The sequence below is a fragment of the Ranitomeya variabilis genome, chromosome 5 (genome assembly GCF_051348905.1).
Source record: "Ranitomeya variabilis isolate aRanVar5 chromosome 5, aRanVar5.hap1, whole genome shotgun sequence".
In the NCBI taxonomy this organism is placed as follows: Eukaryota; Metazoa; Chordata; class Amphibia; order Anura; family Dendrobatidae; genus Ranitomeya; species Ranitomeya variabilis.
The window spans coordinates 663,682,738-663,706,466 of record NC_135236.1 but is presented as its reverse complement, the minus strand read 5'-3'; the positions used below and the strand labels follow the sequence as shown (position 1 = coordinate 663,706,466).

At 46.3% G+C, this 23,729-nt stretch overlaps 1 protein-coding gene across 3 annotated transcripts in view; it reads left to right on the top strand.

Annotated features, from left to right (window-relative positions):
- SHISAL1 (shisa like 1) overlaps window positions 1–23,729 on the top strand; it is a 122,926-nt gene that overhangs the window by 84,063 nt on the left and 15,134 nt on the right. For 2 of the 3 annotated variants that reach the window (XM_077266607.1, XM_077266608.1), the window contains exon 4: window positions 18,149–18,440. In XM_077266607.1, coding sequence (XP_077122722.1) covers window positions 18,149–18,440 — 292 coding nt within the window. Of the gene's footprint in view, window positions 1–18,148; window positions 18,441–23,729 lie in introns of those variants that run through there. The other variant, XM_077266609.1, reaches the window with a different exon arrangement.

Below are 23,729 nucleotides of genomic sequence, written 5' to 3'. Positions count from 1 at the left end.
CCCAAAACGACCAAATCATGCATTTTATGCAGAACCAGAAAACGAATCACCTCCCGATGTTCAGGAGTCATGCACATGGTTACCTGTGTCCAAAACTGCGGCTTATTTTCCGCCAATGGCGTAGCATCAATACCTCTAAGAGGGATAGGATTTACCAACGGCTCAAGAACAAAACCACAGCGTTTGGCAAATGAAAAATCCATAAGACTCAGGGCAGCACCTGAATCCACAAACGCCATAACAGGGTAGGAAGACAATGAGCAAATTAAAGTCACAGACAAAATAAATTTAGGTTGCAAATTACCAATGGCGACAGGACTAACCACCTTTGTTAAGCGTTTAGAGCATGCTGATATAACATGTGTAGGAATCACCACAGTAAAAACACAACCCATTCTGACGTCTATGATTTTTCCGTTCATTTCTAGTCTGAATTCTACCACATTGTATTAAATCAGGTGTCTGTTCAGACAACACCACCAGAGGATTAGCGGCTTTGCGCTCCCGCAAACGCCGGTCAATTTGAATAGCCAGCGCCATGGAATCATTCAGACTTGTAGGAATGGAGAAACCCACCATCACATTCTTAATGGCTTCAGAAAGGCCATTTCTGAAATTTGCGGCCAGAGCACACTCATTCCACTGAGTAAGCACGGACCATTTCCGAAATTTTTGGCAATACACTTCAGCTTCATCCTGGCCCTGAGAGATAACCAGCAAAGCTTTTTCTGCCTGAATTTCAAGATTGGGCTCCTCGTAAAGCAACCCGAGCGCCAGAAAAAACGCATCAATATTTGCCAATGCCGGATCTCCTGGCGCTAACGAGAAGGCCCAATCCTGAGGGTCGCCCCGCAAGAGAGAGATAACAATTTTTACTTGCTGAGCTGAGTCTCCAGACGAACGAGGTCTCAGAGATAGAAACAATTTACAATTATTCCTGAAATTCCTAAACTTAAATCGGTCTCCAGAGAACAGTTCAGGAATAGGTATTTTAGGTTCTGACATAGGACTACAAGTAACAAAATCTTGAATGCCCTGCACACGAGCAGCAAGCTGATCCACACTAGTAATCAAAGTCTGGACATTCATGTCTGCAGCAAGCTCAAGCCACTCAGAGATAAAGGGGAGGAAGAAAGAAAAAAAAAAAAAAACCTCAGAATTTCCTTTCTTATAATCCCACTTCTGCAATGCATTAAGTATTACTTTTGGCCTGGCATACTGTTATGACCCCAATGGCAGAGGGTCTCAGAGGTTATTACCAAGTCTGCACACACAAAAAACCAGCTCATAGGGCAGTGGTAACTAGGCTAACCGTATACCTGATCCTAGCACAACAAATAGCAGTAGCCGGGGAACGTACCTACGTTGGTTCTAGATGTCTCGCGCCAGCCGGAGAACTAACTAACCCTAGAAGGGAAACAATAGACCTTTCTTGCCTCCAGAGAAAAGACCCCAAAAGTTGGATACAAGCCCCCAACAAATAATAACGGTGGGGTAAGAAGAAAAGACAAACGTAAGAATGAACTAGGTTTTAGCAAAGAGAGGCCCACTGACTAATAGCAGAATATAGGAAGATGACTTATACGGTCAGCAAAAACACTATCAAAATTTCCATGCTGAATATTCAAGAACCCCCGAACCGTCTAACGGCACGGGGGGGGGAATATCAGCCCCCTAGAGCTTCCAGCAATATCAGGAATCACATTTAGTACAAGCTGGACAAAAATAAGAGCAATGCAAATAACCAAAAAATAAGGAAGCAGGACTTAGCTTATTTTGCAAAGAACCAGGACCAGCAGACAGGAGCAAACAGAAAGGAACTGATTACAACGATGCCAGGCACCAGACTGAGAATCCAGGGAGTTTAAATAGCAACACCCCTGGACTAACGAACCAGGTGGGTACCAAGCTGGGGAAAGAAAATCAAAGTGTCATGTCGCTAGTGACCACAAGAGGGAGCCAAAAAGTTTAATTCACAACAGAGTGGCCTAATACATAGTGCCCTTAGCTCCCCCTGGAGGCCAGACTGTGAAATGTATTGGTGTCTGTGATACCTGGTCAGGTGAACTCCTTCAGTGCCATCAGACGTACCATAGCCCCCCTTAGCGGCGGGGCAACAGTACTGCAACGACCAGGACTCTGGGGCGCTGCACTCCCCCCCAGTTAAATCCAGTACTCCTGGACTGGGAAGAAAACAACAATACATGTCAGCACAAAGACATACAGTTTTTGAAATGCAATAACTTTTAACAGAGCTTCCCTTTATGGGAGGTGAGGACACTTGAACGTTACAAACATGGTTAAATATTTTTAAATAACATACTATAAATAACTTCTTTTACCCAACCGGGTATTCTACTAAGTGCAAATTTCTGAACAATAATTTAACATTGCCTTTAAGGACGTACACGCTGAATCCACTAAAGACCTTCTTATAAAACGCTATAAGGCTAATCAACTTTTCTTCATTCTCCATCTTTACATCTGCAGGACCGCCCGTCTATCTGCCCCAGGCCTACTGCCTCTCGTTCTGTTGCAGGACCGCCCCTTTCCGCCCGGGCCTTCTGCCTTTCTGCTACTATACACAGTATAGGACATATCATCCATCTCTTAGTTCAAGATCACTGAGCCACCTCTGCATGGCTCCTAGGAGGACTCACTGACTAACCCCGTACAGGTTCACTTTCTGTCCTCATTCTTCGAGCAACATCATTAAACAATTCTCATAACTAACTAGTTAGCTACATTTAACTTCTACATATTAGCATTATTACTTCTTCTTTCAAGACATCGTTACCATTTAACTATTTTAAGGCAACACTATTCATAAGTGCAACATGTGAACATTCCCTTTAAGAGGGGACCAAGTCTCTATGAGGTAGTGCAACTTCTCAAGCTGAAAGTCTGTTTGCAGTAAGGACTCCGGTGCTGTTTCCAGGAACAGTTTCTTCGCAAAGAGTCCTTTCATTTGTAAAACCAGTAGAGGGCACCTTTAAGAAGGTGCAAACTATGTACAAGAAGTTTGTAATCATGCATTGTTCATGATTCAGCAGTTCTTTCAACAATGATAAAACAGGAAACAAAAACAAAAAGCAGAGGAAGGGATCCCGGGTAAACGAAGGGATCCCTTTAAGAGTTAACCCTAGTCGGGTTTAAAGCAGCAGAAAGCAGGGAAACAAGCAGTTAACTATTTACATTCCATAAGGCATCTAGAGCTTCATAGCAAATTACAAGACATCAGCCGGTAGTGGACCTCTCCTGACCGTACAGGCTTCGGCCCCTGGTCCCTGGCTGATGCGGTGTCAGTGTCAATGGTTGGTCTCTCGGGTGCAGTGAGGTCACCCGGGGTCTGGATTCGAAGGCTAACCCTAGTTGCCAGCTCAGTAGCTGCAACAAGGCGTACGGTGGCGATAGTAGCAAGATCTGTCAAGTCTGGTTCAATCATGGTCGAGGCATCAGGTGACACCCCCTCAGGCCCACATCGTTGGACGTTCTGAGCACACCATCCTTGTGCACTCCAGTGGCGGGTGTAGGTCACCTGATCCCCCCTCTGCAATAGTGGGTCACCATATCGGTTGCGGAAGGGAGTCTGTTGTGAATTCTGTTTTTGGCTCCCTCTGGTGGCTACTGGTGGTACTGGTTGACTTTGGTCTTGTGTTTCCAGTGCACCTGTTTTCATCAGGAAATTGGGAGTTTCCTATTTAGTCTGGCTTCTCAGTCACTCTAGTGCCGGCAATCAATGTTACCAGAGCATCTCTGTTGCTTGCTACCTGCTCCAAGTCTGCAATTCAGCTAAGTTGAAATCTTTGGCTTTTTGTGTTTGTGTTGTCCAGCATGCATTTATATTTCTCATGCTGCTGGAAGCTCTAGTGATCTGAAATTACTACTCCGGTGTCATGAGTTGATAACGGAGTTAAGGTAGTTTCAGGATGGCTGCTTAGGGTTTTGAGGTAACCGCGAAGTCCTCTTTTGTATTTTCATCTATCTAGTCAGAGGGCCTCACTTTGCTGAATCTATATTCATACTGCGTTTGTGTTTTCCTCTTACCTAACCGTTATTACATGTGGGGGGCTACTATAACTTTTGGGGTTTCCCTGGAGGCAAGCCAGGTCTGTGTATTCCTCTTATAGGGGTAGTTAGCTCTCCGGCTGGCGCGAGGTGTCTAGGGATACAACGTAGGCACACCCCCTGGCTACTTTTATTTGCGTGTTAGGTTCAGCATCGCGGTTACCTGAGATACCATCTTCCTAGAGCTGGTCCGTTTTTGCCCATGTCCCTTTCATTGGGAATCATGACAGTATTGCCGGCCATAATGTATTAAAGGTATTGGCTAAAGAAGGAGAGAAAAAAAGAAGTTTCTGACACTTTTTTTTTTTTTTTTACTCAGAGGTTCTGTCTAGCCATAATTCCAATCTGCTGTGTTTTTTTTTTCTCTCCTCTTAACCCCTGAATGGCTCAGATCTCTGCTGTTGAGAAATGGATATCCAGAGTTTAGCTTCTAATCTTAATACTCTTGCCTCTAAGGTTCAAAATATCCAAGACTATGTGATACATGCTCCTATGTCTGAACCCAAGATCCCTATACCTGAGTTATTTTCTGGAGATAGATCTCGCTTTTTGAATTTTAAGCACAATTGTAAATTGTATCTTTCTCTGAGATCTCGTTCCGCTGGAGACCCCGCTCAGCAGGTTAAAATTGTTATTGCCTTGTTGCGGGGTGACCCCCAGAATTGGGCATTTGCATTGGCACCAGGGGATCCTGCGCTGCTCAATGTGGATGCGTTTTTTCTGGCACTGGGGTTGCTCTATGAGGAACCTAATTTGGAGATTCAGGCTGAAAAGGCCTTGCTAGCCCTCTCTCAAGGGCATGATGAAGCTGAAGTATATTGTCAAAAATTTCGAAAATGGTCTGTGCTTACTCAGTGGAATGAGTGCGCCCTGGCGGCGAATTTCAGAGAAGGTCTCTCTGACGCCGTTACAGATGTCATGGTGGGGTTTCCTACGCCCACAGGTCTGAATGAATCCATGACTATGGCTATTCAGATTGATCGGCGTTTGCGGGAGCGCAAACCTGTGCACCATTTGGCGGTGTCTTCTGAGCAGGCACCGGAGATTATGCAATGTGATAGAATTCTGTCCAGAAGTGAACGGCAGAATTATAGGCGTAAAAATGGGTTGTGCTTCTACTGTGGTGATTCTGCTCATGTTATATCAGCATGCTCTAAACGCACAAAAAAGGTTGATAAGTCTTTTGCAATTGGCACCTTACAGTCTAAGTTTATTTTGTCTGTAACTTTGATCTGTTCATTATCAACTATTACTGTGGATGCCTATGTGGATTCTGGCGCTTCCTTGAGTCTTATGGATTTGTCCTTTGCCAGACGTTGTGGGTTTAGCCTAGAGCCTTTGGAAGTTCCTATCCCTCTGAAGGGTATCGACTCCACACCTTTGGCTAGGAATAAACCACAGTTCTGGACACAAGTAACTATGTGTATGACTCCTGACCATCGGGAGGTGATTCGCTTCCTTGTGTTGCATAACTTGCATGATGTCTTAGTGCTTTGATTGCCATGGTTGCAAACTCATAATCCAGTCCTTGACTGGAAAACAATGTCTGTGTTAAGCTGGGGATGTCAGGGGGCTCATGGGGAAGTACCTTTGGTTTCCATTGCTTCATCTACTCCCTCTGAAATTCCGGCATTTTTGTCTGATTATGGTGATGTTTTTGAGGAGCCTAAACTTAGTTCTCTCCCCCCTCACCGGGATTGCGATTGTGCTATAGACTTGATTCCGGGCAGCAAGTTTCCCAAGGGTCGTTTGTTCAATCTATCTGTGCCTGAGCATGCTGCTATGCGAGAGTATATTAAGGAGTCCTTGGAAAAGGGACATATCCGTCCATCCTCATCCCCTTTAGGAGCAGGTTTTTTTTTCGTGGGTAAAAAAGATGGCTCCCTGAGGCCCTGTATTGATTATCGCCTGTTGAATAAGATTACAGTCAAATACCAGTATCCTTTGCCACTACTGACTGATTTATTTGCTCGTATTAAAGGGGCAAAGTGGTTCTCTAAGGTTGATCTTCGGGGTGCGTATAATTTGGTGCGGATCAAGCAGGGAGATGAGTGGAAAACTGCATTTAATACGCCCGAGGGCCATTTTGAGTATTTGGTAATGCCTTTTGGTCTTTCTAATGCTCCTTCAGTCTTTCAGTCCTTTATGCACGATATTTTCCGTAAATACCTGGATAAATTTATGATTGTGTATTTGGATGATATTTTGATTTTTTCGGATGACTGGGAGTCGCATGTTCAACAGGTTAGGAAGGTTTTTCAGGTTTTGCGGTCCAATTCTCTGTTTGTAAAGGGTTCAAAGTGTATCTTTGGGGTTCAGAAGATCTCCTTTTTGGGGTATATTTCTCCCCTTCTTCTGTTGAGATGGATCCTGTCAAGGTTCGGGCTATTTGTGATTGGACGCAGCCTACTTCCCTGAAGAGTCTTCAGAAGTTCTTGGGCTTTGCTAATTTCTATCGTCGATTTATAACTGGGTTTTCAAGTGTTGCTAAACCTCTGACTGATTTGACTAAGAAGGGTGCTGATGTTGCCAATTGGTCCTCTGCGGCTGTGGAGGCCTTTCGGGAGCTTAAGCGCTGCTTTTCTTCTGCCCCTGTGTTGCGCCAGCCTGATGTTTCGCTCCCTTTTCAGGTTGAGGTTGATGCTTCCGAGATTGGAGCGGGGGCGGTTTTGTCGCAGAAAAGTCCCGATTGCTCAGTGATGAGACCATGTGCATTTTTCTCTCGAAAGTTTTCGCCCGCCGAGCGAAATTATGATGTCGGTAATCGGGAGCTCTTGGCTATGAAGTGGGCATTTGAGGAGTGGCGTCATTGGCTTGAGATGCTAGACATCAGGTGGTGGTCTTGACTGATCACAAGAATCTGATTTACCTTGAGTCCGCCAGGCGTCTGAATCCTAGACAGGCGCGCTGGTCATTGTTTTTCTCTCGGTTTAATTTTGTGGTTTCATACTTGCCGGGCTCGAAAAATGTGAAGGCAGATGCTCTTTCTAGGAGTTTTGAGCCTGACTCCTCTGGTGATTCTGAGCCTACGGGTATCCTTAAGGATGGAGTGATTTTGTCTGCTGTCTCCCCAGACTTGCGACGTGCTTTGCAGGAGTTTCAGACTGATAGGCCTGATCGTTGTCCGTCTGGGAGATTGTTTGTTCCAGATGAGTGGACCAGTAGAGTCATCTCAGAGGTTCATTCTTCTGTGTTGGCGGGCCACCCTGGAATTTTTGGTAGCAGAGATTTGGTGGCCAGGTCCTTCTGGTGGCCTTCCCTGTCTCGGGATGTGCGTACCTTTGTACAGTCTTGTGATGTTTGTGCTCGGGCCAAGCCTTGCTGTTCTCGGGCTAGTGGATTGTTGTTGTCCTTGCCTATTCCGAAGAGGCCGTGGACGCACATCTCTATGGACTTTATCTCGGATCTCCCGGTTTCTCAGAAAATGTCCGTCATTTGGGTGGTGTGTGACCGTTTTTCTAAGATGGTTCATTTGGTACCCTTGCCCAAATTGCCTTCTTCATCGGAGTTGGTTCCTTTATTTTTTCAGAATGTGGTTCGCTTACATGGTATCCCGGAAAACATCGTGTCTGACAGAGGATCTCAATTTGTGTCTAGGTTCTGGCGAGCGTTCTGTGCCAGGATGGGCATTGATTTGTCTTTTTCATCTGCGTTCCATCCTCAGACTAATGGCCAGACGGAGCGAACTAATCAGACCTTGGAGACGTATTTGAGGTGTTTTGTGTCTGCTGATCAGGATGATTGGGTCGCCTTTTTGCCGTTGGCAGAGTTTGCCCTCAATAATCGGGCCAGTTCTGCTACTCTGGTTTCTCCTTTCTTTTGCAATTCAGGGTTTCACCCTCGTTTTTCGTCTGGTCAGGTGGAGTCTTCGGATTGTCCTGGAGTGGATTCTGTGGTGGATAGACTGCACCGGATTTGGAGTCATGTGGTGGACAATTTGAAGTTGTCTCAGGAGAAGACTCAGCAGTTTGCTAATCGTCATCGTCGTGTGGGTCATCATCTCCGTGTTGGAGACTTGGTGTGGTTGTCTTCTCGTTTTGTCCCTATGAAGGTCTCTTCTCCTAAGTTCAAACCTCGGTTCATAGGTCCTTATAGGATTTTGGAGATTCTTAATCCTGTATCTTTTCGTTTGGACCTTCCAGCATCTTTCACCATTCATAATGTTTTCCATAGGTCGTTGTTGCGGAGGTACGAGGTACCGGTTGTTCCTTCTGTTGAGCCTCCTGCTCCTGTGCTGGTGGAGGGTGAATTGGAGTATGTTGTGGAGAAGATTTTGGACTCTCGTATTTCCAGACGGAGACTTCAATATCTGGTTAAATGGAAGGGATACGGTCAGGAGGATAATTCTTGGGTTACTGCCTCTGATGTTCATGCCTCTGATTTGGTTCGCGCCTTTCATAGGGCGCATCCAGATCGCCCTGGTGGTTCTCATGAGGGTTCGTGCCCCCTCCTTAAGGGGGGGGGTACTGTTGTGAATTCTGTTTTTGGCTCCCTCTGGTGGCTACTGGTGGTACTGGTTGACTTTGGTCTTGTGTTTCCAGTGCACCTGTTTTCATCAGGAAATTGGGAGTTTCCTATTTAGTCTGGCTTCTCAGTCACTCTAGTGCCGGCAATCAATGTTACCAGAGCATCTCTGTTGCTTGCTACCTGCTCCAAGTCTGCAATTCAGCTAAGTTGAAATCTTTGGCTTTTTGTGTTTGTTTTGTCCAGCATGCATTTATATTTCTCGTGCTGCTGGAAGCTCTAGTGATCTGAAATTACTACTCCGGTGTCATGAGTTGATAACGGAGTTAAGGTAGTTTCAGGATGGCTGCTTAGGGTTTTGAGGTAACCGTGAAGTCCTCTTTTGTATTTTCATCTATCTAGTCAGAGGGCCTCACTTTGCTGAATCTATATTCATACTGCGTTTGTGTTTTCCTCTTACCTAACCGTTATTACATGTGGGGGGCTACTATAACTTTTGGGGTTTCCCTGGAGGCAAGCCAGGTCTGTGTATTCCTCTTATAGGGGTAGTTAGCTCTCCGGCTGGCGCGAGGTGTCTAGGGATACAACGTAGGCACACCCCCTGGCTACTTTTATTTGCGTGTTAGGTTCAGCATCGCGGTTACCTGAGATACCATCTTCCTAGAGCTGGTCCGTTTTTGCCCATGTCCCTGCCATTGGGAATCATGACAGGAGTCTTCACATCGTGACTAGTAACGAAGACGTCGGTTGGTAGTCCCGGTTCCTGTATGGAGCCCCAACCCCGCTTTGGGTGAAAGGCCAGCACAGTTCCCCGCTTTACCACGTCTTTCCTGCCGCACGCAGGCTTTGGGTGTTGTACTTTTGGCGTATCAGTCTGTTCAGTCTCTTTTCGGTTCTTCCAATGCAGGATCAGGCATTGTTTATATTGTTCCCAAGTGAGCACAGCAAGGGTGAGGCCTTCCTCCCGAGCTCCCTCTGGCCCGATCCGGGGAGTGTCCCACTGAAAGATCACCCCCTCTGAGCTCACATCTAGGGGTTTCCCTATCTTGATCGGTAGCGGAGGCACCAGCTTCCCCATCGTGTCGGGGGTTAGCACCACCAGCTCCGCTGAGAGGAATTGGTCATTGTTGGGGTGAGGAGCGGTCGCGGGAGCGGGATCGGTCAGGGGGGCAGAAGCGGCCGGGGGAGTAGGGGCGCTTTCCATACCTGCGCCTGATGTGATTCCACCGGTGTCGATCCGCTCCGCTGACAAGGACATCGGCTGCAGCCCGGACCGCGGCTCCTCCAAGGCGGCCTCCCGATGTGGCTCCGCTCTCCATGGCTCCGGGGTCGGGATAGGTGGACTCAGCTCCTCTGCCGACGGCTCCAAGGAGTTCAGATCCTTCCGCTGTGGCGGACGCGGGTCCGCCTCTGGTGGGTGAGGGCAAACCGAGATCACTTCGCCGTCGCTCGGGCACTTGCTGATCATCATCGCTGTCCGGCATTCGGCGGCAACGCATGCACCTGGCTCTGCCATTTCTCCAAGGTCGAGCTCCTTCTTCACCTTGTTCCCGCCGTTGCAAATAAAGGGGCGGTTCTCCTCCACTGCTGGGCAGGTTGACATCTCGCAGCAGGAGCCAGAGGGGACGGTCACTACTATTCGTGCCGCTTTGGTAGTCTCCTCCCATGGCACGCCCTTCTTCTTCCCCTGCGCTCCCTGTGGTGCTGCAATGGCAGCGGGTTTTGGCGGGAACTTTCGGCGGCAAATGCAATGCACGGTCTTTGCAATAAGTCACAGTCCAATCACAATAAATCACAGTTCCAAGGCACACATGACCTGATTCTTCAGGCTTAAGTAGATCCTGTTCGTGATGCCAAGTTGGAGTGCCCCCACTGCCGCAGGGCCGAGGGGTACCCGGTACCGGGCCTCTGAGTCTCTGCTCTGGGGTTGTCACGGTGGCTAGACCGGTCCGTGACCCTGCTGAGGGGCGTACAATGAAAGGTGTAGATGATGGTGAGGTTGTGGTGCAGCGTAGGTCGCAGTAAATAACAAGGACAACAGGTTGCAGTCTCTGTACCTCTTTACTGAAGGTTTCAGGATCCTCAGTCCGGAATACGGTTAACCGAGCTGCGCAAGTCCGGCCGGTCCAATGGCACCTCCAGAGTTCCCTTTGCAGGTGGAAATCTGTGCCTACCTTCTAGCGCTTGTGTGTTGTGGTCCTCCCCTGCTGTGCTTACGGGATAGTCCCCACAACTGTTGTGTCTGTTTCTCGTGTTCCCTCACAACTCGATTATGATGTTCTTCTTCGTCCCCCAGATGCTATGGCTAGGACGCACCCGTATGACGGGTAGGCTCGGAGTTCTTCCGGGACCCTAGAGTCGCCCCTCTCCAAATGTTGCCCCCTATGTCTTCTTAGGTGATTTGGGTGAGACAACCCGCCTATAACTGACTGTCCTGCCGTAGGTTTGAAGTATTGCTTGGAGCCTAATACTTCCTCGGCGTTCCGGCCACCGGCTACGCGCCTCAGTAGGATGTTGCCTCATCTCACAGCACGACTCCTACTGGTGTTTCTCCTTGTTGCGTTGATCTCGTTTCTCACTCAGCACAATAAACCTCGCTTCTTGTCCTTTCTTGGGGTACCGCCGCAATGTCGTGCAGGCGCGGTCCCGTAACGTTCTTTCTGTTCGCTAGGCCTCTGTCAGGATCCCACCCCTGACAGAGACCCCCCTGAGTCTCTCCCCGCAACACCCTCTGCCCCAGGATGTTGCCTGTTCGATTCCCAGTCAGCTTCTCTCTAACTTCCTATCCAACCCCCAGTTTTACCAGACTGTGAGGAGTGGCCTAATACATAGCGCCCTTAGCTCCCCCTGGAGGCCAGACTGTGAAATGTATTGGTGTCTGTGATACCTGGTCAGGTGAACTCCTTCAGTGCCATCAGACGTACCATAGCCCCCCTTAGCGGCGGAGCAACAGTACTGCAACGACCAGGACTCTGGGGCGCTGCACTTCATTTGGAGCAATCACATAAAAAACAAACATTCTAAATTCTACGAGAGTCAAGATTTCGAAAAGAACAGATCCACCTCTAGAATTAAGACATCTTTATTACTCCTCCATGTCTGTGTGGGGAAAGGGAGATAGACACCTAAAAGTAATAGTAGTAGAAATTTTTGCCTCGTTTTTGGATTAGGTCACGGAGATCCGGTGATGATCTTAAGGGACGACCATGGGGTAAACGTATACCCCCTACAGAGCAGTTTATGAAATAGGCTTAAAGAGCAGATCCACCTGCAGAATTAAGAGATCTTCATTACTACTTCATATCTGTATGGGGAAAGGAAGAGAGAACATCTAAATTTGTGCCTCGTTGTATTGTGTCATGGGTGAGTATAATCTAACCTCTTTTTCTCCTCTTTCAGGTAACATTGGGGGCTTATCTACAGCATTACAGAATGCTATAGATAAGCCCCTGATGACGGTGGGCTTACCTCATCATCGATTTTGGGGGTGACTGGTTCCCTTTAAGAAGATAAGTGGTGGGGAAAACGTTAAACTTCATAATTTACGATGACATAGGGCTGTTGGCTCCTTGACCAACTAAAGCTATGTCTTACACTTGGAGGACAAAGAACAAGGTTGATTAAAGGACTACATATCATGGAAGCAGCTCATATTACTAGTACAAGGTTCCTAGAGAGAAAAGGTACCGTCTCACAGTGGCACTTTGGTCGCTACGACGGCACGATCCGTGACGCTCCAGCATCGCTCCATTATCGCTCCAGCGTAGTAGACTGCGGTCACACTTCACAATGCACGGCGCTGGAGCGATAATTTCATGACGTATTTGCGATGTAGAAGCCGTTGGTTACTGTGCGCACATCGTATACAATATCGTGCACACCTTTGTCACACGATGCAATCATGCCGCCACAGCGGGACTCTTGACGACGAAAGAAAGTTTCAAACAATCTGCTACGACGTACGATTCTCAGCGGGGTCCCTGATCACAGTAGCGTGTCAGACACAGCAAGATCGTAAGTATATCGCTGGAACGTCACGGATCGTGCCGTCGTAGCGACCAAAGTGCCACTGTGAGACGGTACCCAAAGGTTCATTGTCCTTTTGGTACTTGATGATAAGAAGTCCCATCAGGACTGTAATGTTAGTCCTAAAAGTGGAAAATGTACTCATGTAGTGAAAATGTGGTGGCACCACCAGGATCTCTTGTCATGAGTGAATAAGAAGGAGTGAGGTGGTGTAAAGAATCTTCTGAAAGGGGCTTGATTTTTATGTCCTCTACGAATGCCAATGTGTTGAATCTTTGTCTGGATGTAGGGAATGGACCCAGATTTTCAGAAAATACAAATACATATTGAAGTAAAAAAAACCAAGAATTACACACAACAAGATGAATGAAAACAACCCAAAAAATCAGGAGCACATCAGGAGCGAGACTGAAGACCATGATAGAGAGAAGAGACCTTCTGAAGAACGGCCATTCATATGGTCGGCTAAACTTGCTGATACAAATGGGTTCAGCCAATAGTCCAATCTGTATGGGGGAGCTGGCCAACTGATGGTCAGGAGACACATCGATCTCACATGTCCGATTTGGTACTGCCGTTCTCATTGAGATAAGCCACCGGCCAACTAGTTAGTCGGCAACTTTCTCATAGAGAGCACAGTAGTGCTCGGCTTAGCCAGCAGGTAAGATGGCCAAACAATTGGCCAAAGCATCGTTCGGCCAACAGCCATCTAACGTATACACTGGCATAAGAGCATTTCCATAAGTGGGCTTGGTTATCAGCTCTAGAACTTTAACTAAGGAGAGAAAATGATGGAGGTCCGCCATACAAGAGCCATCAGGAATACGGAGATAAGGACTTTGAGTCGCATCATCTACTAATCATAAATAATTCCTCTTTCTACTCCAAGCCCCATAAAGTCCCATAAAATTAGGGTATCTATGTTCCTCAGAGAGAGGAGTGTCATGATGTGTAGACCGTAGAAGAAGGCACAATGTGTAATTTCTAATCTGTAAGGTTTAGTAAACCTCTCCTATCTCCTTGGACAACGTTGGATTCCTCTGTCCCGATTTTGATGGGGGTACTTACTTTATGAGGTCTGGTATTTATTACTATTCTGAATAAATCACTTTCCTCTGTGTTTGCAAAGATGAATTTTGTGAGCACCAATGTATTCCTCTCACTGGCTCCATAAATCTTATTATATGAGGATACACGATCCCCTCCAGTCATTTTTACATTTTATAAGGCAGATGACTGGGGATTTCAACAGCGCGTTATAAAATTACGAAATAATTTTATTTGTTTTTTTCTTGCACGTTGAAGGCACAGACCAGGGATAGAATATCTAGAAAGTTTCTGAAAAATGTCAGCATCTCATTACTGAGTGTGTAATATGCATTATTATTTATTATATGGTCACTTGATTACATATGTTGACCTGGATCTTCTTGTGTCGCCTGACATGACCAATGCTGGTGATAACAAGGGGCACATGAGCGATCAGTGCTTAAAGGGGTGTCTCAGATGCCCTGGAATCTTAAAGGGGTTATATGGTTTCGGAACACCTTTTCCCCAGCTATGTTGTTTACTCATCCTTCCCGGGTCCAGCGCGGATTCTCTGACACTGCTCCCGGTGTCTGTTATTTTCTGAAGTTGCGTTAATAGTTCTTCAACCAGTGATCTCAGTCTGAGTAGACGGCATTCACAGCCGATGAGTTCACTGATTGACTGCAGCAAGACTGCTAAAACGTTAGTACTACAGACAATAATAGACATCGTGAACAGTGGAGAAGACTCAGCACAGGACCCAGGGAGGGTGTCACGCTGGGTGAGGAAGGAGTAAGTGCACAACAAAGGGGAGAGGGAGGAGTCCAGACACTAGAAAGTGAGGAGTAGAGACCCATAGGCAGATCTAAAATCACCCTGTCTGCCCTAAACGTCCCTATATAGGTTCTGCACCTATCGTCGAGCAGGAACCTAATCCCTGCCTGACTCTAGTGATAGACCCTGGTTAGGGAGAGGACAGGGTGAGCACTAGTCAGTCCCCACTACAACTAAAGACAGACAGACGAGCTAGGGGAGCACTTAGCTTGAGAAGACAACCGAAATGTCACACCAGCAATCCTACCAGAGACTTCTTAGAAGGCACTAACCGACTGTTAGTACTTCCAACTAGACAAAGACGAGTAAGAGCTAACTCCATCAACATGGTGCAGACGCTGAATGAATATAAACCTTCAACACAGGTGTCTAATTAGCAACAGAAGGTGAAGGTAACTGTTGGGTCCTAAAGGGATAGGAATAACGCTCTACAACAGAGATACAAAAATCAAGAAGGTGTTTGAGCTAATCGTAATGACCTTCTGCAGCCAGATCCAGGATGACTGTCAGTTACCCCTGACACACCCGTGACAGAGGGTGAGTAAAGCCCAGCCAAGGGAGATTGGTTTTCCTAAACTGAAAAAAAACTTTAATCCTTGAACAGTTACCAAATATACAGGCTTCCTGACTCTGACACAGGCTCAGGAATTGAACCTGCATCTTTGTTGGCAGATGATGGCTGTCTTATTCAGCGATCATCTGCCTCTAATAACTGTGGGTGGAGCAGGAGCTGTCAGTCTGTGATAGTGGCATTAACAACGCATAGCCCAGAAGGCATGTGGTTTTAACAGTTCATCGGCATCCCAGCAACGAGATCGTGAGACGTGGATGGGTTGCGATTTGCGATATCAGATGGGGATCTGATGAAGACCTCCTTTCCCATCATGACTGTGTTCCTATGAAAGTCAGACTATGACTATTTCTTCCAACCCCTAATGCACGTGCGTGCTCTGTTCGGCTGAGTGTGCATGTGTTAAATGGGACAAGGTTACTATGCATTTGCCAAGCAACTACGTTACTCCCCAAAGTAATGGGGAGATGTAAGTCAACATGTCTGATCCTTCTCTTCCCCTCAACATCAGTTGGAGAAGATTTAGGAGGCCAACGTAAACATTAGATGGCGGGCCAATCGTGGCAAAAGCAGCAACCTAATGAGTACCGGGCCCTATAAACTATAAACTTGGGCCCCAATTAATTCAGAAAAATGGCGTAAAAATGTTGCAATCATGAAAACCAAATGTTTGAATGACGAAGATTTGCATAGATTTTTAATCCCTCCAAGACTGCTTGCCCCATCCCCAACATAACTCCTCACGTGTGGTCAGAGATGACATTCCTCATAGTCAGATAATTCCGGAACCATCATGCTCTGCTGTGAAATTATTTTCTCAGGGGGTCTTCTGAATATTTTTCCTCTCTTTGTGAAATCCTCGATGCCTGAGCTACGATCATCAGTTATGACCCCTTTGGAGTTTCTGTCAGTCACGTTTGTTAAGAAGGAATATTTTCAGTCTTGTGAAGTTAAGATGCTTTATGATTCCCTTCCACATCTGTGAGCCAAAGATTTAAAGGCACGGACCTCACCAGACAAATATAGAACTGAGTCTGCTTAAAGACACGGATACACGGTTACATAAATAGGACCTATCTTCAGGTCAGAAGTGGCCAGTGTTTTGCTCCTATTTTATTTTTGCTTTTCCCTTGAGTATTCCAGTTTTTATTTTTTTTAAATCCGTCTTACGGTTCCAGAGATATGAGCATTTTTATTCAGTGCTAATTTGTATGGTCTTTGGCGAACCTCATAGGGTAATAATGCAGAGGAACCTAAAGACACGCCCCCGAGGAATCACATAAAAATCATAAAAGCTAGAACTAAACAAAAAGCCTCATATCTCTGGAACCGTATGGTGGATTTAAAAATAAAATAAAATCAGAGTATTCAGGGGAGCCAAAACTGGTTGAATACTTGCCAGCAATTCTAATTTTGGCAGGACGGTTCCGCAAACCAAACCTCAAAAGGGGCGGGACTTATAAAACTTTTAGCCAGAAGTGGCAATTTGGAGACGTTTCTACATTTTTTTGTGGAGGTGGCCCTGTTGGTAAATATGTGGTTGGGTTCTGAGAGCAGGGGACTAATGTATACAATAAAGGGGATCTATGTTATGATTGAACTGGTGGTTAGGAGCACTAGAAATGACCAGATGAGCAAACTAGTAATACAGGACGAGCTCTGGGAAGTGGGAGCTCTGCTGACCGCAACCCCTAATCCTATCACAACAACTAGAAATAGCCGTGGAGCGTTCCTGACTCTGCCTAGACGCCTCTTCACAGCCTAAGAGCTAACTACCCCTAAAGATAGAAAATACAGCCTACCTTGCCTCAGAGAAATTCCCCAAAGAAATAGGCAGCCCCCCCACACATATTGACTGTGAGTTAAGATGGAAGTCACAAACACAGGAATGAAATAGGTTTCAGCAAAGGAGGCCAGACTTAACTAAACAGACTGAAGATAGAAAAGGTATCTTTGCGGTCAGCATAAAAAACTAACAAAAAAAACACGCAGAGTGTGCAAAAGAGAGCACCGCACCGACTCACGGCGCGGTGGTGCCACTCTGCATCCCAGAGCTTCCAGCTAACAAGACAAAATCATAATAGCAAGCTGGACAAAAACACCGTGGTAACAAATAAGCTAGCAGGGACTTAGCTTTTGCTGAAGTAGACAGGTCATCTGAAAGATCCAAGAGAACTGAACCAGTACTAGGACATTGACAGCTGGCATCAAGTAACGATCTGAGTGGAGTTAAATAGAGCAGCCAGCCAAGGCCTAAATGAGGTCAGCTGGAGAAGGAACCTCAGAACCAGCAGCTCCACTCACAGCCACCAGAGGGAGTCCATGAACAGAACTCGCCGAAGTACCATTCATAACCACAGGAGGGAGCTCGAGAACAGAATTCACAACAGATCTAGCACTTACTACAACCATAGACAGATATAACTATGGGTCTTCCAGAAACCTATGAAGGCTATTGGCCAACCAAGTTTTGGTTGATATGTCTAAAAAAAATTGAATCAAAGGAAAATCTAACATTGTTGAGTAGATGGGGTAGTAGGGTCGTAAAAAAAAAAAACACCCCTCAATCATCATAACAATAGTAGGGCCTATTTCTATCCTAGGTTTGTTATTGGGCTAAAGGTGTTGTCCACTTTGGTCAATCACTTTTTTGGTAAATTCCCCCCACACCATCCCGCTCTTTTATAAACTGATTACTGTGTTTCAGATGGCGATCAATTCTAGTCTAACTAGAAATCCAGCAAATTCCCTGCAGCACCCCCAGAGGAGAAATGAAGAATTACACAATTCTCATTGAACCCATCTTTGTAATAAATGAATAAATGGGCAGTTTAACTATGCCATAATTAGAACTGATCGTATAGGGGGACCCCGCTCTATAATGTCCATAACCCCAAAAGACCCTTAAAGGGATTTTCTCGTGAGGACAACTCCTTTAATTCTATATCTAGCACCATGCATTATAGCAGAAGATGCCTGTAGAAAGACACTAAGGGACAGCATTTTAGCAGAGAACCATTTTTAGCAAATCTGTGCAAACAGGAAGAATTCTGAATGTGGCTTTCGCGTGATTGGAATATAATCTCTCTTTTAGTATTTTTTCAAAGTCTTAGTCACGTAATGAATTTTTTACTTTTTTTGTCTATTTTTTCACAGTAACTACAGTGCCCTGGTCGGAGTTTGGGTCTACGGATTTTTCGTGGTCGTCCTGCTTATTCTAGATCTGTTATATTACTCAGCAATGAACTATGATATTTGTAAAATGTACCTTGCGAGGTGGGGGATCCAAGCGAAATGGATGAGGCAAGGACAGCGGCAATGTAATAAAGCAGCACCGGAGCCTTCCCAAGTACAGACTCAGTATCAGATGTCACATGCTGTACACACTTTAAAAGGGGACACTGTTAGTCCAACACTGATGTCCTTTCAGACTTCAACTGCCTGGTAAGATGACGGATATTCCTTCCTATTGCCAAATGTTTTTTTTTAGGTGAAAAAAAAAATAGATGCTTTCTTCAGAAAACAGCGCCACATTTGTCCTCAGGATGCCTATGGTATTGCAGCTCGGCACCATTCACTTCAATGAAACTGGAGCTTTTAAGGCTGTAACATGTGTGTAGAGGTACTTAGAGGTTCCCCGTGAGGATGAGGAGTGTTGTTGTGACGCACAGGGTCTATTCTAGGTCGGGCTATGCTAACGCACCACATAGTCCATAGTTGCCACCGGTCCCGAATTTGCCAGGACTGACCAAACTTTTTCATATACAACTCTTCTTATTGGGCCTGCTGCTTAGCACTTCTAGTCTAAAGCCTCTACTTTGGGTGGGCATAAGAAGACCACAGCCGGTTGTAAGATATTGACCTTAGACATTGACCAAGCCAGCTTCCTGCACCTTAGATCGCTTACTGTGACTTACTTGATAACGTATGCTAAGACACTGTTATTTTTGGTGTTGTGTCTCATCATTGATATGTAACCACCAAGCCCTGTGCTTTATCTCTGATATATAACCACAAAGCTCGGTTCCTTATCTCATATGTATAACCATCAAGCTCCGTGGCTTAGTTATGATGTGCAACCACCAAGTTCTTAGTCTTAGCATTAATGTGTAACCATAAAGTTCTGCAGCTCAGCTGTGATATGTTACCCCCAAGCTCTAACCTTCAACTATGATGTGTAATCATTAAGCTCTGTGCCTCAGTCAAAATGTGCAACCACCAAGCTCTGTGGCTCAGTCATGATGTGTAACCACCAAGCTCTGTGCCTCATCTATAAAATGTAACCACCAAGCTTTGTGTCTCAACTATGATGCATAACTACTAACAAGCTCTGAAGATTAATTATAATGTACAGTCAGCAAGCCTCGTGTCTCAACTATAATGTATAACCATCAAGCTCTGTGGTTTAACAATGATGTGTAACCACAAAGCCAAGTGTCTCAGCTATGCTTAACCTCCCAGCTCTGTGCCTCAGCTGTGTTGTGTAACTCCTAAGCTCTGTGCCTCAGCTGGGTTGTGTAACTCCTAAGCTCTGTGCCTCAGCTGTGTTGTGTAACTCCTAAGCTCTGTGCCTCAGCTGTGTTGTGTAACTCCTAAGCTCTGTGCCTCAGCTGTGTTGTGTAACTCCTAAGCTCTGTGCCTCAGCTGTGTTGTGTAACTCCTAAGCTCTGTGCCTCAGCTGTGTTGTGTAACTCCTAAGCTCTGTGCCTCAGCTGTGTTGTGTAACTCCTAAGCTTTGTGCCTCAGCTGTGTTGTGTAACTCCTAAGCTCTGTGCCTCAGCTGTGTTGCCTAACTCCTAAGCTCTGTGCCTCAGCTGTGTTGTGTAACTCCTAAGCTCTGTGCCTCAGCTGTGTTGCCTAACTCCTAAGCTCTGTGCCTCAGCTGTGTTGTGTAACTCCTAAGCTCTGTGCCTCAGCTGTGTTGTGTAACTCCTAAGCTCTGTGCCTCAGCTGTGTTGTGTAACTCCTAAGCTCTGTGCCTCAGCTGTGTTGCCTAACTCCTAAGCTCTGTGCCTCAGCTGTGTTGCCTAACTCCTAAGCTCTGTGCCTCAGTTGTGTTGTGTAACTCCTAAGCTCTGTGTCCCAGCTGTGTTGTGTAACTCCTAAGCTCTGTGCCTCAGCTGTGGTGTGTAACTCCTAAGCTCTGTGCCTCAGCTGTGGTGTGTAACTCCTAAGCTCTGTGTCTCAACAATGATGTGTAACCAACAAGCTTTTTGCCTCAACTATGATGTGTAACTACAAAGCTGTGTGCCTCATCTCTGATGTATAACCATATAGCTCTGTGCCTCAGCTTTGATAAATAATCACCAAGTTCTGTATCTGAACTGTGAAGTGTAACCACCAAATTCTGTGTCTCATCTCTGATGTCTAGCCATCTGGGTCTAAGCTGTGATCTGTAACCAACAAGCTCTGTGCCTCAATTATGATGTGTAACCACAATCTATTATCTGTAATTACCAAGCTCTGTGCCTCAGCTGTGATGTGTAACCACCAAGCTTTGTGCCTCAACTGTCATGTTTGACCACCAAGCTCTGTGCCTCAACTGTGATGTTTATCCCCTCAAGATTGAAACAATAAGAGTTTTAATACAATAAACCAGGCTGGTGTCATCCACGAATGCCAGTTAGTGTAACAGCATAATATTGTGGAAAGATAGGAGTTTTGCAGCCAGGATCAGTAGGACCATGGTTGACAACTGGAGGCATCACTGAAGCAGGGAAAGATGAATTAGGTTGCCCAGCAGTCTGATGTATTCAGGTGTTAGAGCGCCATCTGTCTACAAGATGCAGGTTGTCTTGATGGTGTGGAGATAAAGGGAGTCAGAAGCGCACTTTAAAAGTACAGAAACATAAAACTTTACTAAAGTCAATTTTCAGCACAAAAACATATCAATTTCATAAATGTATTCACAGTCTCTCAATATGAGAGCACTTTTGTAAACTGTTAAATCTGTATTGGCCATATGGTCACAATGTAAGGGTGCGAACAGTCCCACAACTATATAGTGGAACGTCCCCTGTACAGTTTCTGTACAGAGGAAAGTCACAGGGACATATTGGCGTCCTCTCTCAGAACTCTGCCATCTTGCTAGACAGAGGTCTCATTTGTAGCTGTCTCCCCAGAGGTTGATATGCAAACCACAGGAACATACCCTGTGCAGCCACTTCACAGCTAACCCTGGTGACATGGAGTCTCTTTACATCGGGGGGAACCTCTGGCCCACTGGAGCTGCTGCCAGAGAGTCCAGAGCGATCTCTGTGCTGACAGCTCTGTGCCTGTGTGCTGGTGATCTGTGCCCCTCCAGCTATATGCCCCCCTGTGATCTCTGTGCCCTCCAGCTATGTACCCCCCTGTGATCTCTGTTCCCCCTATGATCTCTCTGCCTGCACAGCTATATGCCCCCTGTGATTTCTGTGCGCTCCAGCTATATGCCCCCTGTGATTTCTGTGCCCTCCAACTATATGCCCCCTTGTGATGTCTGTACCCTCCAGCTATTTGCCCCCTGTGATCTCTGTGCCCTCCAGCTATGTGAACCCCTGTGATCTCAGTGGCTCCCAGCTTTGTGCCTCCCTGTGATCTACGTGCCCCCCTGTAATCCCTGTGGCCCCCTGCTATGTAACCCCTGTGATATTTGTGCCCCCATGTGATCTGTGCCCTCTGTGATCGCTGTCCCCTCCTGCTATGTGCCCCTCAGCATCCCAGCGTCTCCTATGTAATGCTTATACAGCAGTCCCTGCATCTCCTATGTGATGTATATACAGCTGTCTCACCATCCTCTATGTGATATAGATACAGAAGTCTCAGCATCTCCAATGTGATGTATATACAGCAGTCCCAGTGTCTCCTATGTGATGTATAGACAGCAGTCACAGTGTCTCCTATGTGGTGTATATACAGTAGTCCCAGCGTCTCCTATGATTTACAAAACTTATTATGACAAAAAGTTGACTGCTCTCCTGGCCGACACAAACCTGGAAAAGCAGCTAAGAGAAGCAACATGATCAGTATCACCTAACTTCACAGCTGCATCAAAGGGAAGCAGCTCCAGCCGTCACATTAAGGATGAATTAAAGTAATTGATTGTTTGACTAAATATACCGGGGTCATTTTCAAGGTGATCATTTTTATGAGGCCCCCGAATGATGGTAGAAATTTCCAAATGGCCCCCGGCTGGAAAAATGTTCCCCACCCCTGCTTTACATCACCTAGCAACTTCCACAGCTGTGGATGGAAGTCTCCTGTTACACACTTGTCCCAGGTACTCCAGGCTTTGCCCCCTTCATCTGGGTCTCCTGCCCTCTGTTGTGCTCCACGTACAGTGTGGCATGGATCAATGACATCATCTCCCTAGACCTATTGAAATCCCGTTGGCACATACACCTGTGTCTTGGGATTTAGGCTCTAGACCTCTATGCTTGGTATGCTCCATCCAACTGTGTTTTGACTTGCTTCCATCCATGCTGTGTCCCACTTCATCCATCCTGCTGCACCTGAGATCCTTGAATGTGCCACGTCTTCGCTGCCCACGTGCCTTCCAGCTTGCTTCATCATCGACCTGGGTCCATGTCCCAACCCGGACCTGGGGCTTAGAGGATCCACCTCAACTGTTGAGCCTTACATCTCCCTCTCCACCCACCAATGTTTGGTCATTTCCCATTAGAGCCCAATCAGCCTATCTCCAAATATCAGGTGGAAAGGCTTCCTCTCCAACCTCCTGACTGCTACTCCCACTGGGCTTTCGACCATGATCTGGCCACCAAATGGGGAGGTATCGGACCTCTGTCTACTACGTGGACCTGCTCTGGACAGCTGTTCTTATTGGGCAGCTACATGGATGTTGCAAGTGGTTGAAGGTCACTGTCAGTCTAATACCTCTACCTTGGTTGGGCGTGTGAAGAGGCGCCATGTTTTAAGAGAGTGACCCTAGACATTAACCAAGCCAACCTGCTAAACTTTATCTACCTAATATGATTTACTATGAAGGGGACCCAATATGTGAATGGCTTCAGGTCCGATGCTTATACTCAGCCTTCCCCACAACTTCATGCCTTCTTGGCCCATGATCGTTGAATGAGTTGACCGGTTTCAGAAAATCCTTGTCGTCCATCTGCTGCTTTAGCTCAGCAGTTCTTCACAAGTTGACCGCACGAGTTGCTCAAAGCCACTGAGCTCAGTAATTGGCTGCAGCGCTGTAGACGTGATGTCACCGCTGCAGCCAATACCAGACAAGGGTAGAATCGGCAGAGACTCAGTGCTGGACGCAGAGAGTTTTAGAAGAAACGACAGCTGTGACAGAGGTTTTCCTTTAAGCAATGCTAATTTCAGGGCCAGCGTTGCAATGACAGCCCCGCTCAGATATCTGTAGGAGGGTGGGATTGACATCCCGTGATCCCGGCAGACAAGTTTTCTTGAAGCTCCTGACTTTTGGTAAATTTAGTGCATTCGTAGAGACATTAATTGGATGCACGAAATTGACTTTCACATCAAGCAATTTTCGCAACGCTCAGTTCAGCATGAAAGAACCAAACAGGCTACCACCAGGGCAATACATGGGAGAAAAGAAAGCGGGATTGTTCGTGTCTACATTCGGATTATACATAATGAAGCCTTTTGAACTTGAGTTGAATTGAAAAGAACATTTTGAATACGGAGCGGCCGCGTGCGGAGGAAACCAATGACAGGCTTTTGTGTTTCTTGTATTCTGCATTTTACAGGGATAATAGCGGCACTCAAAGTA